The 17,195-nt window shown below is 52.3% G+C and overlaps 1 protein-coding gene across 2 annotated transcripts in view; it reads right to left on the bottom strand.

Moving 5' to 3' along the window:
* The window catches only part of DSP (desmoplakin), a 45,755-nt gene that overhangs the window by 11,060 nt on the left and 17,500 nt on the right, over positions 1–17,195 (bottom strand). For both annotated transcript variants that reach the window (XM_058668513.1, XM_058668518.1), the window contains exons 5-17: positions 14,373–14,501; positions 13,021–13,071; positions 11,523–11,684; positions 11,037–11,141; positions 10,262–10,357; positions 9,830–9,955; positions 9,240–9,392; positions 7,063–7,217; positions 5,557–5,683; positions 4,716–4,917; positions 3,917–4,143; positions 2,483–2,649; positions 1,657–1,795 (exon numbers count right to left, since the gene is read on the bottom strand). In XM_058668513.1, coding sequence (XP_058524496.1) covers positions 1,657–1,795; positions 2,483–2,649; positions 3,917–4,143; positions 4,716–4,917; positions 5,557–5,683; positions 7,063–7,217; positions 9,240–9,392; positions 9,830–9,955; positions 10,262–10,357; positions 11,037–11,141; positions 11,523–11,684; positions 13,021–13,071; positions 14,373–14,501 — 1,839 coding nt within the window. The remainder of the gene's footprint in view (positions 1–1,656; positions 1,796–2,482; positions 2,650–3,916; positions 4,144–4,715; positions 4,918–5,556; positions 5,684–7,062; positions 7,218–9,239; positions 9,393–9,829; positions 9,956–10,261; positions 10,358–11,036; positions 11,142–11,522; positions 11,685–13,020; positions 13,072–14,372; positions 14,502–17,195) is intronic.

Raw genomic sequence — 17,195 nt, 5'->3', positions numbered from 1 at the left:
AATTGTGTTTTCCAGTATTTCTTCTACTAATCTAGTTCCCGTTTAAAACAGACAAAAGATTGAATGTGCAAGCTCCTTGGAGAAACACTGCAATGCCTACGGCGTGCCTGCAGCCCTGTGACATCTGTGAGGATGGGGAGGGGTCTGCGCAGGTCAGAGACCAGTCTCAGCACTCCCCAAGCGAACACCAGCACAAACCACTTGCCCAGATATGTGGCGACTTCAAAAAGTTTATGGAAAATGGTATTAACAGAACTTTCTAAATGCAAAAGAATTTTTTGAAACTCATGCATTTTTTCCATAATACACACTGTTCATGCATTTTTTTGAAGGCCCCTTAATTGCATGGATTTACATTTTTTTTTTTGCTCTGGGGCCTGGACAGTAGCCTAGCAGTTTTAAGTTCTTGATTGCAAGGACCCGGGATCCCAAATGGGCACTGGTTCTAATCCCGGCAGCTCCACTTCCCATCCAGCTCCCTGCTTGTGGCCTGGGAAAGCAGTCGAGGACGACCCAAAGCCTTGGGACCCTGCATCCATGTGGGAGACCCAGAAAAGGCTCCTGGCTCCTGGCTTTGGATCAACTCAGCACCAGCTGTTGCGACCGCTTGGGGAGTGAATCAATGGATGAAGATCTTTCTCTCTGTCTCTCCTCCTCTTTGTATATTTGACTTTCCAATAAAAAATAAAATAAATCTTAAATTTTTTTTGCTCTGAAATAAACTTAAGAGATAAGTTTATTTAATAGAGGTTTATTTAATTCTACTTTCTGTAAACTTTGTGAGGTCACTTCAAGTTCCTCTAACTGGGACAAATGGTACCAAGCATAAATGGCCAATGAAACTGAAAAACCCTTCAAACACAGACACCCAGTGAGCTCTAACAACTGGGAAGGGAATTCTTGTGCTGTTTCCTGTACACTGTCCCCAGCCACAGGCTCAGGGTGGAGAGGCAGCATGCTCATCTGCTATCTGCTTAACTCAGTCTCACATGACAGGCCAAGGCTGGAAGGCAAAACTCTAACTGGATAAGCCATCCCCTACTGCCTCCCAGGGCCTGCATGAGCAAGAAGCTGTGAGCAGCAGCTGGAGCTTGGCATCACACTCGAGGGCCCTCTGCTGCGGGCATCTCCACCATGGACCAAGAGCCCTCTGCTGCGGGCATCCCACCATGGACCAAGAACCCACTATTGTGCGCATCCCACCATGGACCAAGAGCCCTCTATGGACCAAGAGCCCTCTGCTGTGGGCATCCCACCATGGACCAAGAGCCCCCTGCTGCGGGCATCCCACCATGGACCAAGAGCCTTCTGCTGCGGGCATCCCCACCATGGACCAAGAGCCCCCTGCTGCGGGCATCCCCACCATGACCAAGAGCCCCCTGCTGCGGGCATCCCCACCATGGACCAAGAGCCCCCTGCTGCGGGCATCCCCACCATGGACCAAGAGCCCTCTGCTGTGGGCATCCCCACCATGGACCAAGAGCCCCCTGCTGTGGGCATCCCCACCATGGACCAAGAGCCCCCTGCTGTGAGCATCCCCACCATGGACCAAGAGCCCTCTGCTGTGGGCATCCCCACCATGGACCAAGAGCCCCCTGCTGTGGGCATCCCCACCATGGACCAAGAACCCGTCCCAGAGAGAAACTGCCCTGCTACCTTCAGTCCACAGCGGTAAGCTTCCACTTTGTCGAGATCCAGGCACACCGTCTCTTCTTCCGTGAGTCTGGCCTCATAAACCTTTAACATGTCTTCAGTTTGCAGAATGGCCTGGAGCAGGGCTCGCACCGCGCACAAGCTGGGACGAGCAGAAAAAACAGCCAGTGACAAACAGGCTGGGAACATCCTGTTCTCGTCACTATTAATGCAGCAGATGTAATTTTATCTTGCCTATATTACAAGCTGCAGGAGCAGTAAACCATTCTTGTGTCATGATTCTGACTATTACACATTTACTAAGGAATTCAAAGAGATGGGCCTCTGGACAAGACCTCAACTGGCTAATCCTCTGCCTTCAAGCGCCCAGCCTATGGATCCAATTGGCGGCCTGGCTATTCCACTTCCCATCCAACTTCCTGCTCGTGGCCTGGAAAGCAGCAAAGGATGGCCTAAAGCCTTGGGATCCCGCACCCACATGGAAGACCCAGAAGAAGCTCCTGGCTCAGCTCTGGCCACTTGCAGCCACTTTGGGGCACGAACCAGTGAACGGAAGATCTTTGTCTCTTCTCTCTGAAAAATCTGCCTTTCCAGTAAAAATAAAATTTTTATAAAAGAAGATGTGGCTCTAAAAGTAAACCTTACTTCTAAGACATGTTCGATTCCAGCAGAATGAACCCAAGATGATAGAATATCCTCCAAACCTGAAAGCTCCCAGCCCCCACGCACACAGAGCAGAGCCCCCAGGGCCCCCAGCCCCCACCCCCACACAGAGCAGAACAAAGCCGGGGCAAAGCGCAACAGCTGAGGTAGGATCCACTGAGCCAACCTGTTTAAATAGCCATCTGTAACACCATTGATGTTCTCCAGCTTCTGGAACAACCCAAACACTTCATTCTGCAGATAGCAGTACTTCTCGGAACCTCGGAAGTTGGCCAGCATGTCTTTGAGCTGGTTGAGAACTTCAGCGATTGCCTGTGAATCATTCTGCACGCTCTGTCAAGGACACAGGTACAGATGTTTTAATTTTCTAGTGTATACTTTTCAGATGCACCATCCACCGCTGTGCCGTACGGAGCAAAATGACTGCTACAGGTGAGCACGTGACCATGTGCGGTACCTTCCATGGTTGCCCTGCTTGGACGTGGCAAAAGCAGCTACAGCAGATCCTCAGCCAACCATAAACATATGCAACATGCTGACACGCAGTCCTCCTGCTGCACATTACACTGCAACCGTTAGGCCTGGTCACCCCACATATCCGACCTCCTTCACCCCGCTCTCCCCGCCCCCAGCCCCCCACTCTGCTTTCTGTTCCCGTCTCCGACTGTCTCGAGATCCCACAGATGCGTGAGAGCACGCGCTCTCCGTCCTCAGTGTCAAACACACCGTCCTCTAGCAGCAGCCATGTTGCTGCCCATGGTGGAGCCTCCTTCAAGGCCACGTGACACTCCACCGTGTGTGCGTGTGTTTACCCTGCTCCTCTGGCCTGCCACGGTCATGCTCGCGTACCAGCTGTATGAGTCTTCTGCCTCTGGAAAGTCCAGGATTCAACGAGAGACCCAATGTTTCTTATCTAATAATGGCCTCTTACTTAGATGATCTCACTTGGGACATACCAGTGCAGCACACCAGGCTTGCTGGGACACTCCTGGACCATGGTCCTAGCTGTCTACACCTTTGAGATTGTGTCAGTTCCCTTCCTGGGAATGAAGACAACTCCATCTATCCAGCCCTCACCACAGGGTGTTAGGTAGAAGCCAAACTGATATTTGCGGAAAGCTTCTGAACTAGAGCAAGAGCCGCATCATACAAAGGGGAAATGGCTGAAAAGCAGTCCGCTTTGGGACCAGCATATTGGTGCAGTAGGCTAATTCTCTGCCTACAAGGGCTGGGATCCCATATGAGCGCTGGTTCATGCCCCGGCCACTCCACTTCTGATCCAGCTCTTTGCTTATTATCTAGGAAAGCAGCGGAAGATGGCCCAAAGCCTTGGGACTCTGCACCTGCATGGGAGACCCAGAAAGAGGCTCCTGGCTTCAGATCAGCTCAGCTCCAGTCATTGTAGCCATTTGGGGAGTGAACCAGTGGATGGAAGATCTTTCTCTGTCTCTCCTTCTCTGTGTAAATTCTGCCTTTCAATAAAAATACAGAAATCTTTTTAAAAATTTAAAAATAGAAACCGCTGTTTCTCGCCTACAGACATCGAAGCGATTTCCTGCGTGTTCACACACGGACCAGCAAAGCACGAAGCTACACCTGCCTTGAGCTCATTGATTTTCACTGTGATGTGGTGGGAGGAGCCCTGGTCCGTCAGAAGGAGGTTCTTCAGGGTCATCCTGCCCTCGCAGTGCTCCATCTGCCGCCGGATCTTCTGCAGCTCCATCAGCAGCCACGTCTCCTGCTTGTCATTTTCTCTGTTGGTTTCAATTACCTTATTATGGTTCACGTCTTGGCAGGAACCAACGTGGGTGATCTCGGTTGTGGTAACTGGAAAAACAAAAAGTCAAGACCACAAAAATTAGAACTCTTGGGTGTAAGGAGGCTAGACCTCAAAAATTAACCACATTGTCTAAAAATATACCAACACTTCTGACTTGCTGATAAAAATCGAACATTCCTGTAACTGCTACAACTCAATGTGGTTTGTCCCCAAAGTTTCTGGGCTAAGTCTTGGGTGTTAGACGCGAACAGGTGCAGCCCTCAGGGACATGGCTGGATCAGGGGCCAGCAGCCCCGGAGAGGATGGGAGCCCTGGGTCTCTTCCATGGGTGTCATCAGGTGATGCCTGGCTCCCTCTGCACGTGGTCATTTCTTCTCAGCGTCTCTGCCCGTTTTGCTGCAGGTACTGGGAGGCCCTAACCGCGTCCCAGCCTCCAGACTCCATCAGGAGTTCAACCAAGTCCCACTTTGACAAAGTGCCCAATTTTAGGAATTTTGTCATAATAACATGAAATTAGACTACAATAATACTTTTCAATGAAATGAAAGGTCCCAAGGTTAAATTTTATACAAAGTAGTTTTCTTTGCTAAGCGCCCAAGCAGGCTTGTTCCCAGCTGACCTGTCTGATGCTGTGGGTGGCCGGGCAGCTGGATGACCAGCGTCTGGTAGTGTTTCTGGGCGTCGGTGAACTGGGACTGTATCTTGCGCTTGTCATCGTCACCGAACATCTCGGAGCCCTGGCTGTTGCGGATGAACTCTTGGTAGTGCAGCTCGAGGTCGGAGATGGTCTTCATGTAGTCCTCCTGCCTCATGGTCTTCAGCTGCAAGAAGAGCAGGCCCATGGCTTAGGTCGCCTGATTGTCTCCACAGTGCCTCCAAGAGGCTGAAAAATATCCCCCACGGTCCATTAAGGCATTAAGACCGTGTCCTCAATGGTTTCTAATTGGTTCCCATGGCATTTCTTCTTCAAACGAAATACACTCTGGAAAGGCCCAAATGTAAAAAAAAAAAAAGGGGGGGGCACAGCAAAGCTGCTCTGGTTGAAATGAAAAAAGGGGTCCAGGGGCCCCCAAACGCAGTTATTCTGGCTCCTCTCCTGACATTCCCGTGGCTCCTGCAGGATTCCACACCCGGGAATCTGCAGGCCACAGCTGGAAAGTCACTTGCTTAGAGCAGCCAACGAACACTCTGGGTTCTTCCCAGAATGTGATCCCACCTTCTCCTGTGACACCAGTGAATCCCTGATGACCAGCTCCTTCACTATGTCTAAGAAGAATCCCCACGGCCAGTGCTAGCCCCTGCTGCTCTCTGCCGGATGGACCCAGGCCTCTCAGCGAGGCTGGGCTCACTCTTGCACTGCAGGGTTAGGGTGAGGGCTGGGTTTAGGGTTAATGGTTAGGGTTAGGGTTAGAGCCCGCAGCCTCTCGTTGCAGGCAGCCCACGTGGAGCTGAGCACACACCTTGGCAATGGTCATGGCCCTGATTTTCTCAATGTCGATCATGCAGTAGTGCCAGGACACCAGGCTCTTCATGTTGATGTACAGCTGGTTCCACAGGGCCAAGATAGCCTCATAGTACTGCTCAATCCTACGAAGCAAGCGGAAGCCGGTTACAGCCACACTGCCACGCCTCGCCCCAGCAGGAAGCCGGGCCAGGCTCACCCACTGGGTTCCAAAGCCACGATCACCCCGGCAAAGCAGCAGGACGAGCCGTGACTTTCTAAGCTGTCAACGTTCCAACGATGTGAACTAAGCTACTCCGCAAAGTCCACGTCAGCCTCAGGCATGTCCTCCGTCCCTGAGATCATTCCAGCTGAAACCCAGTTCTGTGGCGCTCCTGCTGCGGTGATTCCCCGCGATTCTGGCTAAGCCTCTCAGGAGGCTGACTGCTACTGCTTGGTCCTAAGTCCATGCCAGCTCACAGGACCGTCCTCCATACTCTGCTTGGGGCTGAGGAAACTCAGGCCCCAAGGTTTGTCTGGGAGAGGAGTTCTTACGGTCATACTAAAAGCATTATAAATCCATGGCTCCACATGAAAGGACCCATTTTCCAGGACTTGAAAATCACATACTTTCAACAAGTCCATGATACCTGCAAGAGTGCTTCGAGAAGCTTGCAGAAAATGGAATTAAAACATAAGCTATGCTTTGGTGCCAAAAACTGTAGAAAAATTTTGTGAAATCTTTGCAGCGTTTTTTCATAACATGTCTTCCGCGGACTTCCTGAAGGTCCCATGTGGGTGTGGCCTTCACATTTCTTTTTGGTAGCAAAATAAACTTATCTTTTAATTCCATGTTCCACCGGCTCTCTGAAGTGTCCCCGTATTATTGTTTTAACACATTCTAATTACTTGTTTATGTTTATCTACTTGAAAGGCAAAGGGACAGACAGCTCCTTTCTACGGCTCACTCCCCAAATGCCTGCAATAGCCAGAGCTGGGGCCAGGCCAAAGCCAGGGTCAGAAATCCAGCTGGGGTCTCCCCTGTGCGTGACAAGGCTTCAAACGGCTGGGCCAGCAGCGGCTGCCCCCCAGAGCAGCAGCAGCAAGCTGGGCCAGAAGCTGGGCCACACACGCACCTTGAGCACTCCGACGTACAGGGAGGTGTCCCAAGACGCGTCCAAATGCCACCCGCCCTCACTAGAACCAGGAGGCCATTCTAGTAAGGAACTTCTTCTTACATGAATAAATATCTTAATTATTAACATAAGGCAGATAGCGTCAGGGCTCCCATCTGCTGACTCACTCCCTAAACGACCATGACGGAAGGCCTGGGCCAGGGCCGAGGCCAGGAACCAGGAACAAAGTCTAGGTCTCCCACTTGTGCCTTCCCAAGCGCCACTGTTAGCAGGAAGCTGCCATCGGGCAGAGCTGGGACTTGAATCTGCCGTTCCAGCAGGTGCACACCCGGAGCCATCTAACTTCCCTGCCCAGACACTGGCTGTCTTGGCTGACTTGCACATCTTACTTGGAGGAGAGCTCCACGGCCAGGGGGTTTGGCGGCGGGATGATGAGGCCGACGGAGGGCACGAGCATGTCCACGCCTCCCGGGCCGGTGACGTACCACTTGCTGCGTTCATTGTTGTCCTTGAGGATGCACTCGTCCCCTTTGTGCACGATTTTCTGAAAGGCAAGCAGCCCTGCCTTCAGCTTTCCTCAGAAGCACACAGCTTTTGTTACTGTTTTTTCTCAAAGGAAGAGCCAGGAAAAACGTGCCAAGCAGTGGAGCTTTCAGCTGACTGTTGGCCTCCCCGGCGAAGCTGACCGCTTCGCAATCCAGCCATCCCTACAGCTTAGGAATACGCGTGGGTCTGAAAGGTGTGAAAGAGGAAAGCATTGTGCAAAGACAGCCCGAGGGAACCCACCGCTCCTTCTGGAAAGCAAGCCTGCTCCCTTCCTGGTTCCATTTCTGGGAGTTCATGTTCATGTATTAGCTCCTGGAGTGAAGGCTCACTTGTGTCACTCACTTGCTCTTAAATTAAAAAAACATCAAAACAAAAGCGTTCTGGCCTGTCTCCAGAAGAGCAGCTTTTTCAAAATTATCTCCAGCTTAGAGATCTCTTGTTAAAGTGGCAGACACGAGCACAATTGACTGAACTAGCAGAATGGGACAAGCTTGATGGTTAAGAATGTCCACCTCCCAGTTCAACTCACTTCCTTTGCTGTACAAGCTCTGAAAACTATTTCTGCCTGACCAAACAGACTCCAGTGTTTTAGAAGTTAATCTTCATTGCTCTGAAAGTTTATCTACCCAACAGGTCACAGTTCACGTGTCTAAGTCCTCCATAATTTTATAAGGAAATAGCTGTGGGAACCAGATGAGCCCCACAGACCCGCATCTTTCTAAATGCTTGCGTGTCTCGGAGGCTCGAACTGGTGGGCTCAGTCACCATAGTCTCTGAGGCAGCATAGCCACACCATCTCTCATCTCTTAGGTTAGGCGGGACCACGGGCCCGTCAGAAGGAGTGAGCTTGCAGAAGACTTTGAGCTTCGAGAGCAACTGTGGTCCTGCCTGGCTCAGAGCGGTTGCTGCTTAACACAGACACAGACGCTGTGCTTAGTGAGGCTGGTTTAGACCTGGTTCTCTCGAGTCACAAGAATCTGTCCAGGCAAATACAACATACCGTATGACCCGGCAATAGCACTCCTAGGAATATATCCAGAACACTTGTTTTATGAGAAACCAACATGCACTCCTATGCTCATAGCAGCACAATCAGTAATTGCAAAGACATGGAAGCAACCAAAATGCCCATCAACAGAGGATTGGATAAGAAAGCTATGGTTCATCTACTCCATGGAATACTACTCAGCTATTAAACAAAACAAAATGCAGTTCTTTGTGGCCAAATGGGCCAAACTGGAAACCATAATGCTAAGGGAAATGAGCCAATCCCAAAAGGTTAAATACCACATGTTTGCCTTAATTTAAGATGACACGATGTTATGTATAACAAGTTATGTTATGAATGTTATATGTTGTGTATAAACCTAAATTGAAATGTCAATGAGGTGGTCACAGAAGGTGGATAAGAAATCGCATTTGCTTTTACCATATTGGTTACTCGTTACTATGTCAATTAATTCCATGGTGATGTAAATTTTTGCTGATGGTATGTTGGAGCTTTTAATTGATCGGGATGATAGTCTGCTGGCTCTGTCTTCAGACCAGAGAGTGTATACCTAAGAAGCCGTTGAACTTATCTGGACAATAAGATGCTGGACTCTATGTTTGGTATATGCTTGCAATGGGGGAATCTCAGCTGAACTTGAACTGTGGTTATGCAACAAGGTGGAGGAATCCACCATGGTGGGAGGGTTTGGGGAGGGGTGTGGAGAATCCCAGTACCTATGAAACTGTGTCACATAATACAATGTAATTAATGAATTTAAAATAAAATTAAAAAAAAAAAAAAAAAAAAAAGAATCTGTCCAGGAGCGGTGGGCAGTGTACAGGCCTCTGGCCACAGAAGATCCTCGAACCACTGGACTCAACATTTAAAACCATGTATATACTGCAGGCTAATTTTTTTAAGTCCATGATCTCGTATGGCCGGTGAAGGATGCTACAAATAGCCAGATGGTCCCTGGCAGAAAAGAGGGTCCCCGCCTCTGCGCAGGCACAGGGCGGCGGCCGGGCGCACCTGGTCCTGCTTGTAGTCGCAGAGCGCCCTCAGGATGATGGGCTTGCTGCTCCTGTAGTCCGGGTTCCGTGGCTTCAGCTGCACAATCTTCTTGGACTTGTTCACCAGGTTCTGCACCTGGCGTTTGTATTCCAGGATTTTCTCTCGCTCTTTCTGCAATTGCAAAGAAAATCCTACGTTAACGTCACGCGATACAGACCACAACAGAGACACCCTGGGGCAACACTGTGAGCTCAACAGCACTGGAGTTGCATCAGCAGGAAAGCAGTCACAACTTTGTCAGCAGGAAATATGAGAAGCAGGCTTGGCAGCCACGGATGCAGGGGGCAAGAAAGCCTTGTGTGAAAGACCTAAGTGATGGAACCTGAAGCACGCTTTCCCAAAGGAACATCAGGGCTCTGCACTCATGTCCTGAGCACATCACCCACATGCTGAATCGCAAAGAAGTCCCCTACGGGGGCCGAGCACAGGAGGCACACTTTGAGAGACACCTGTGAAATTGTGCAGTGGGGGCAGGGGAAGCGTGCGCTCCGCACGTCAGAGCAGCTCAGCAGTGCTCGTCAGAGCTGCACCGGGGAGCAGCAGCCTACCTCCAGCTCTTTGATCTGTTCCAGCAGGTGCTGCAGGGGCATGTTCTTGTCACAGGGGTACTTCTTCCTGATGGAGTCCTGGAGGCCCTTCAGGTAAGCTTCGGTGGACTGCGCCTCTTCAAAAAACTGTGGGAGAAGAGCAGGATGCCCCAGGTCACAGTGAGCAAAGCAACGACCCCAGACACAACAGCAAGTCCTAAGCAGCACCCTCCACTCGCTCCGTGTCGGGGACCGCCATCCCTGGGCTGTTCTTCAGCAGGTGGCTGAAGGAGCAGAGAGCAGAATGTATCTACACGGTGGCCTTGGGAGAACAAGCGTGATGGGTGGCCAGTCTAAAATCGACGGCCCTTGAAGCGAAAATCAGCAATACAGGATGCATGCGATAGTTCCTTCGTAGTGTTTTTAGGAACCCGGTCGAGAGCCAAGATGAACCTGGAAGTAGGCGGCGTTCTCCTTCAGGTGCACGTCGATGCACTTGGTGATCTGCAGGATCCAGCTCCACTGCGTCTGCAGGGTGTCCATGTACGCCTGAAACGGGAAGGCGGCCGCCTTAGCCTCGCGGGTGCCCGGGAAGCCCTGGCTCCCACGCCGAGGCAAGCGAGGCTTGGTTTCTGGAAACTGACAACAGAACTTGCCACCAAGAACTCTTGGCATGGTGGAAATGTTGAAATCAGCTTTCAGGAACTGATGGAGTGTTGCTGCAGAGCAGACCCTGGGCACCACGCCTGGGCAGGGTCCTGCTGCCACAGCCTGGGCTGCTCCTGCACAGCTTCAAGACCACAGAGCGCTCCCTTAGCAGGAGGTCCCGTGGCGCTTACAGCACTGAGTTGTAACCAAACTGACATGGGAGCCCCAAGTCAACGACTATGGCCACGTCAGTGCCAGCAGCTCAAGTCAGCTGGACATGACCCACAAGTGACCGCCTCTGCCAGAGGCTTCTGCCGGCCCGCAGGCCACCTAAGCCTTGCAAAATCCCTGGGTCTGGCCCTGCCTGCCAGGGGAAGCACAGGCGGAACCTGAAATTCAGTCAATCCGGAGTGGGTTAATTTTTAAGCTGGTGACTGTTTCTGGCCCATGAATCATGCTGCAAATAGCCAAGCGGTCCTGGGTCCTGGGCAAAAGCACCGTTCCTCCCTGCTCACCTAGGCAGCCATGCCGTACGGAACGGTCCTTTTCCAAGGAGGACGTCAACTCTCACGAAGCCTACCTCGATTTTGTCAGAAGCTGGGTGCTGATTGAGGACAAGCTGGTCACTTTCTTGTTTGAGTTTATTGAGTTCTTTTTCCTTGACTTCCAGTTGACTCATGCGTATCTGGGAATGAAAGGGGAGGAAGTTAACGCTTTCTAGGAGGTCCCTCCTGGTCCTGCAGCCTGCCTGCAGCAGCTGGGGAAAGGCGTGCATGAACCCATGGGGATTCAGGCCGTGTCTTCCACTCCTAAGGCCTGGAGGCACGTGACTGGGACCGGACCAGTGACACGGCTTGGCCCAGGTCATGACAGAGCAGTCCCATCCTGAGCACTGGTTCCTAACTCCACGTTTCAATCCAGCATGAGGCAGGGCCATAGATACGCCCTCTGAGCTTGTCAGAGGAACCGACCCTCACCTCACCCTTCCATCGGCCGGGATATCGCTCAAGTCAGGCTGAGAAAGGACCTGAGAGGAGGGCTTGCACCTCCGGGCACGGGCGCTCACCGAGAAGGCCTCCTGCTTCTGAGCGATGTTGGTGTTCTTGTCGCTCCAGTCGTACAGCAGCTCCTCCTCCTCACAGTCGTTGATCCACATGATCTCGCGGGAGGTGGCCTGGATGATGTTCTGCAGCTGCCGCAGGTGGTCCATCCTCTCGAAGGACGCTTTCTGCACGGCCAAGCCAAAGGCAGCGTTAGAACGGCGACACCAGAGCCCGGCGCCCTCCCAGACACGCCCTGTGCGAGCCCTTATTCCAGAACAGTCACATGGGCAGGGAACGTGAGTGCCAGGAGTGGGACAGAGACCCATTCAACTTGGTAGGAGCTGAAAAGCAACTTCAGAATCAATTCCGAAGGGTCTTGATTCAAACATACTCAGTTATAAGGTTTAGACCATAAGGGGAAAACGAGCTCTTCAGTAAATAAATTTCTCCTGCCATCTCCTTCACCTCTCCATGCACACAAGAAAAAAAAAATTCCAGATGCTGTCGGTCCCCTCTCGGCCACACTCGGCCTCAACAGGAAAAGGCTGCGCCAGCCAGGGCACTTGGCCGACGAGTGCTGCCAATGAGGAAGCAGTGACGACGTGAGGGCAAAGGTTGCACGGCCAGGCATGAGTTGGGCAGCCCACGACGAGACGGCAGCAGTGTGAACCAGGGCCGAACACACCATGGTGGGCCCTTAACATTCTACTGCCAGTGATGGCCAGTGAGCTGCCAGCTACGCCCGTCGACCCCCTCCTCGGCAACCGGCCTGTCATGAAGCGACACGCAACAGCTCCTCTTCCGGGAGCCAAGTGACCGAGAGCCTGCACAGGACACCAATGATACCGGCACACTTCTCTCGGGAAAATCAGGGGCTTTTGCGTGGCTGACACTTCCTCAAAACAATGTAATTCAGACTGTATGGCTTTAACTGCCAAGTGCCCTTGCCATGACATTTACCGAGAAAACAAGGGCTGGGCGCTACCTTAACATAAACGTAAACCTGACTTGGAAACACAATAGCTGCAGCCACCAGATGAGCGCCTAAGAGCGAGGAACGAGCACCCTGGCAGGGACCAGGCTAGCACCCGGCCCAGGGACCCAGCTCAGCACCCTGGCAGGGACCAGGCTCAGCACCCGGCCCAGGACCCTGGCAGGGACCAGGCTCAGCACCTGGCCCAGGAACCCAGCTCAGCACCCTGGCAGGGACCTGGCTCAGCATCTGGCCCAGGGACCAGCTCAGCACCCTGGCAGGGACCAGGCTCAGCACCCAGACCAGGAACCCGGCTCAGCACCCGGCCCAGCACCCTGGAAGGGACAAGGCTCAGCACCCTGACAGGGACCAGGCTCAGCACCCTGGCAGGGACAAGGCTCAGCACCTGGCCCTGGGACCCGGCTCAGCACCCCGGCCCAGGGACAAGGCTAAGCATCCTGGCAGGGACCAGCCTCAGCACCTGGCCCAGGGACCCGGCTCAGCACCCGGCCCAGGGACCCCACAGGCCAGGGCTGACAGAGGCTCACCAGCAGGTTCTCATACTCCTCCTCCAGCTGGTAGATGGCAGACTTCTCACGCTGCAATACAACAACAACAAAAAGTGTTAGCCACCTGTGGCTTTGTGGTAAAGAAGCAGCCCTGCTAACCTCTTCTCGGTCAGCTGCTGGCCCTCCGGGCTTCAGCACAACCAAGTGCTCACTAGGAAGCCCGCGAGTGTCCCAACAGGCCCACAGTCACTGACACCTAAGGGCTCACTGGTGACAACTGGTTGTTTTTTTAACCAGTTTCAAAACATAATTCTTAAATCTCAGAGAAAGGAAGGAGAAAGTTGATCAGATACTCACATGGACCGAACTAAGGTTTTTAAAAACAATAGAAGAAGAAATGAGGGTAGGTAGCTACCCTCTCACAGCCAAAGTCCTCTGGCAGGGAACCAGCACTGAAGTGAGACTAATATGGGGGCCCGGAGCGGTAGCCTAGCAATTAAAGTCCTCACCTTGCAAGTGCTGGGATCCCATATGGGCGCCAGTTCTAACCCCGGCAGTCCCGCTTCCCATCCAGCTCCCTACTTGTGGCCTGGGGAAGCAGTCGAGGACGGCTCAAGGCCTTGGGACCCTGCAACCCATGTGGTAGACCCAGAAGAGACTCCAGGTTCCTGGCTTTGGATTGGCTCAGCTCCAGCCATTGCAGCCAATCAACGGAAGATCTTCCTCTCTGTCTCTCCTCCTCTCTGTACATCTGACTTTCCAATAAAAATAAATAAATTGGAAAAAAAAAAAAAAGAAGAAAGTGCATGGAAAATAGAATTGAAAGGGCCATTTATTTTCAGTGCCAGAAAATGTTGAAATCCATGGAAATTATATTGAGGGTCTTCAAAAAGCCCACGGGGAATGCAGACCACACAGGCAGTTACGGAAACATTTCTTCCAATAGAAATGCTCCTTCCACTTTCCCACAGACTGCTCTTGGACTTCATGCCGCCCCTCCAAGTGTGACTGTTGTTTGTTTTTGGTTTTGTTTTCATTTTTCCAAGCACAGGAGAGGTGACAGGCTGAGCCAGGAATTCGTTCCATAGAAAGTGTGTTTTAGATAAAAATTGTGTTACAGTCCCGTTGTTTTTCCTAATGGAAGAAATGCTGACCCACCAGCGCTGCCCGAGTGCCCGCCTCCCCTCGGCCATTCGTTTGGCTCCTGCGCGGGGCAGTGTCACTAGGTCCCTCAGATTCTACTCCCCATCTTCAGAATGGATTTTTACAAAGCTTCCAGTCTCTCAGCAAAGAACCAGGAGCCTAGCACGTGTGCACCCAACTCCCTGGCAGACAGCAACCACGCCACCGCTCGGTGACTGGGAGAGCCCAGCAAGGGAAGGGGCAGGTACCAGGTCGGCCTTGATCTTGTCCAGCTGCCAGCGGTAGTCCCCGATGGCGTTGTGGATGCTCCTGTGGCTGTTGACGTTCTGCTCCACTGAGGCCAGGTCCACACCCCAGGCCATCATGTCCATCTCCGCCTGCCAGGGCAGAGGGGGAGACAGGTGGCTTTAGTTCTGGCTCATTCCTTCCAGCATCCGGGGTTAGAGTCCAGGTCTCACACACACACACACACACACACACCACGACTGGGCTCCAGGTCAAAGGTAGGACAGAAGCGGGAGGCGTTTTGGAAGCCGACGTGTTTCTCCCAGAGGCTCCCGGCTCCCGGACAGCTGGTGGGCTTGCTAAGTACTTCCCTTGGTTTGTTGAACAAGGACATTCGGAAGGGAGATCCCTGCATCCAGGACAAGGGCGCCAAAGACAAGGAATTCTAAACGTACACACACCAGCACACATGTGGAAGGCTATTACAACGTGCGCACATATATGCATAACATAATAAAACACTTTTCTTTATTCTCTCACTCTAAAATCCTCATCTAAATTAGCAGGCACTGCTTCCCAAACCTGGATAAACCTGATTTCGTTTGAGTTTCAAATTTGACAATGTCACATGGCAAGAATTCACAAGTTTCACACCAGAGCAAGCCCATGGCCTCACCCTTCCTTGCAGGAGGACTTGCAGATTTCCAATCACCTGTGTCATCTCTTGGCCACGGCAAGGGTAAACACTGCGGTCTAGGATGGCAGCAGGAACATAACACACATTGTTCCAAGCCACGTTCTCACATGCTTGGCAAGGCTTCAGGAAGGGGAGCCATTTCAGAGTCGGACAGAGGTTATCCGGGACTTTGGCCCTGGTCTCCTGCAACTGTTTGGGCTTTAGAAACAAAGCTGCCGGCTGCACACACCAGGAAGTTCATGAGATGGCTAGGCTGCAGCCTGCACAGTTCATTACCAACCAGATGTATGCTATCTGACCCATCCATCAGCAGCAGCACAAATCAAGGAAACCAAACCTAACTTGGCACAGGGTAAGGTGTGTTTGCGTCCTGGCCGCCTGCTGGTGGACTGCCTCTCTATCAGCCAGGTCCCAGAGCGGGCTCTCCAGGGAGAGAGTGAGGAATGCGGGCTAGGCTTGGGGGAGCAGAGAGGGGAGACCAAGGGCCACGGGGGACGCTAGAGCAACCAGCGGCGAGTGAGCCACACATCTGGCACAGCTGGCTGCCTGCCAGGCTCCCAGAGCTCCATGATAGCCAGTAGAAAATGACAGGCAACCAAGCCTGTGGGAGATGCTGCTTTCTCAAACTTCACAATGGTGAGTCTTTGCTAGAGCGTGTTCCTACAAAGCTCCACCTCTTGTAATGCAGGATGCCACACTGCGGGTAGTCCTTTACAGCACTGACATGCTAAGAAGCAATTAGCAGACACATATCCTCTAACAGCTCCAAGGCCTCCCTTGGTGGATCCCTGAAATCCAGGGCTGCCTGTCATTCCCACTCTGTGGGGGCTGGAACACCCCCTCTCCCCCGCTGCTAAGCAAGCAAGACTTTGTCACGGCCTCACAGCCATCACTCACTCGTGGGTCTGCATGGCGCCCTGGGCATCTGGACGCATGTGTCCTATTTTCTTCCATAATATTCACTGTCAGGACTGCCCGCTCAAGCCTCCATCCCCGGCACAGGACGGATGCGCACAGACTCTGCAGGCACTTATGGCAAGGCTCCGAGGGGACGGGAGCACGTGCAAACGTCTGCTTTCAGGGCTCTGAGAGATTTTCACCGATTCCTTTTCTCGGAAAACCTTGCCACTTGGAACACCTCAAAGTCTTTATAAATCAGAGAAAAAGCTAAGAGGGAATGAGTGGCTGGATTTTTAACCTCCAAAGTCCTCAGTACTTAGGGGAGAACACATGAGAGAGGTCGAACCCAGCTGACCGGCGACTCACACACGGCTAGCGGCCTCAGCACCACTGGCCCGCACCGTGGTGGCAGCAGCTGGCCCGCACTGTGGTTGCAGCAGCTGGCCCACACCGTGGTGGCAGCAGCTGGCCCGCACCGTGGTGGCAGCAGCTGGCCCGCACCGTGGTGGCAGCAGCTGGCCCGCACCGTGGTCGCAGCAGCTGGCCCGCACCGTAGACCACTCTCACAGCCACTCCTGAGGAGCGGCTCCATTAGCAGTAGGATTTCATTACAGAGTTCCCAGGTGCCTGATGATGGCATGGTTCTCTCACCACCTGTTCATTACAGGGCATAATTGCTATGTGAAACCACAGGATAATTAGCATTGAAAATACTCCTGTAGAAACTCGAGTTCCAGGGGAACGTGAGCACCTTCCCTCCCACACTGGTGACATGATGGCTGCCCAAGGAGAGGACAGACACTTCAAAACTCTCAGGTGAGCCACCAGCCAGGGAGCCCAAGCCGGGACGCCCAGTTCCACCGTGCTGCCAGCGCCCCCAGCAGATAACATTTTAAACAAGCCAACACAATGTGGGGCTTTTTGTTTTCCAAAATGCTTATCAGTGTCAGTAATGTGGAAATACGGATAGGTAGTTTAGTCTAGGAATACAGTGTGGCTTCGTAACACAGACGAGCACTAGCACAATGAAGTTCTTCGTCACAACGCGCCACAGCAGGCATGTGGTAGTTTATCAGATGAATATTCAAACTCTACTTCAATGACGCCTGCCAAATACCTCTGTGACAAAGTACAACTACAAGCTATGGGCTGATTCCCTAAGTGACACAGGGAAAAAAGTTGCCTGAAATATTTATTCCAAAATCGAAGTCCACTTTCAAATTATACAAGAGAGGACCCATACTGGAGC

This window comes from Ochotona princeps, chromosome 1 (genome assembly GCF_030435755.1).
Source record: "Ochotona princeps isolate mOchPri1 chromosome 1, mOchPri1.hap1, whole genome shotgun sequence".
In the NCBI taxonomy this organism is placed as follows: domain Eukaryota; kingdom Metazoa; phylum Chordata; class Mammalia; order Lagomorpha; family Ochotonidae; genus Ochotona; species Ochotona princeps.
The sequence above is the reverse complement of the archived record's forward strand: the minus strand, read 5'-3'. Positions and strand labels throughout refer to the sequence as shown.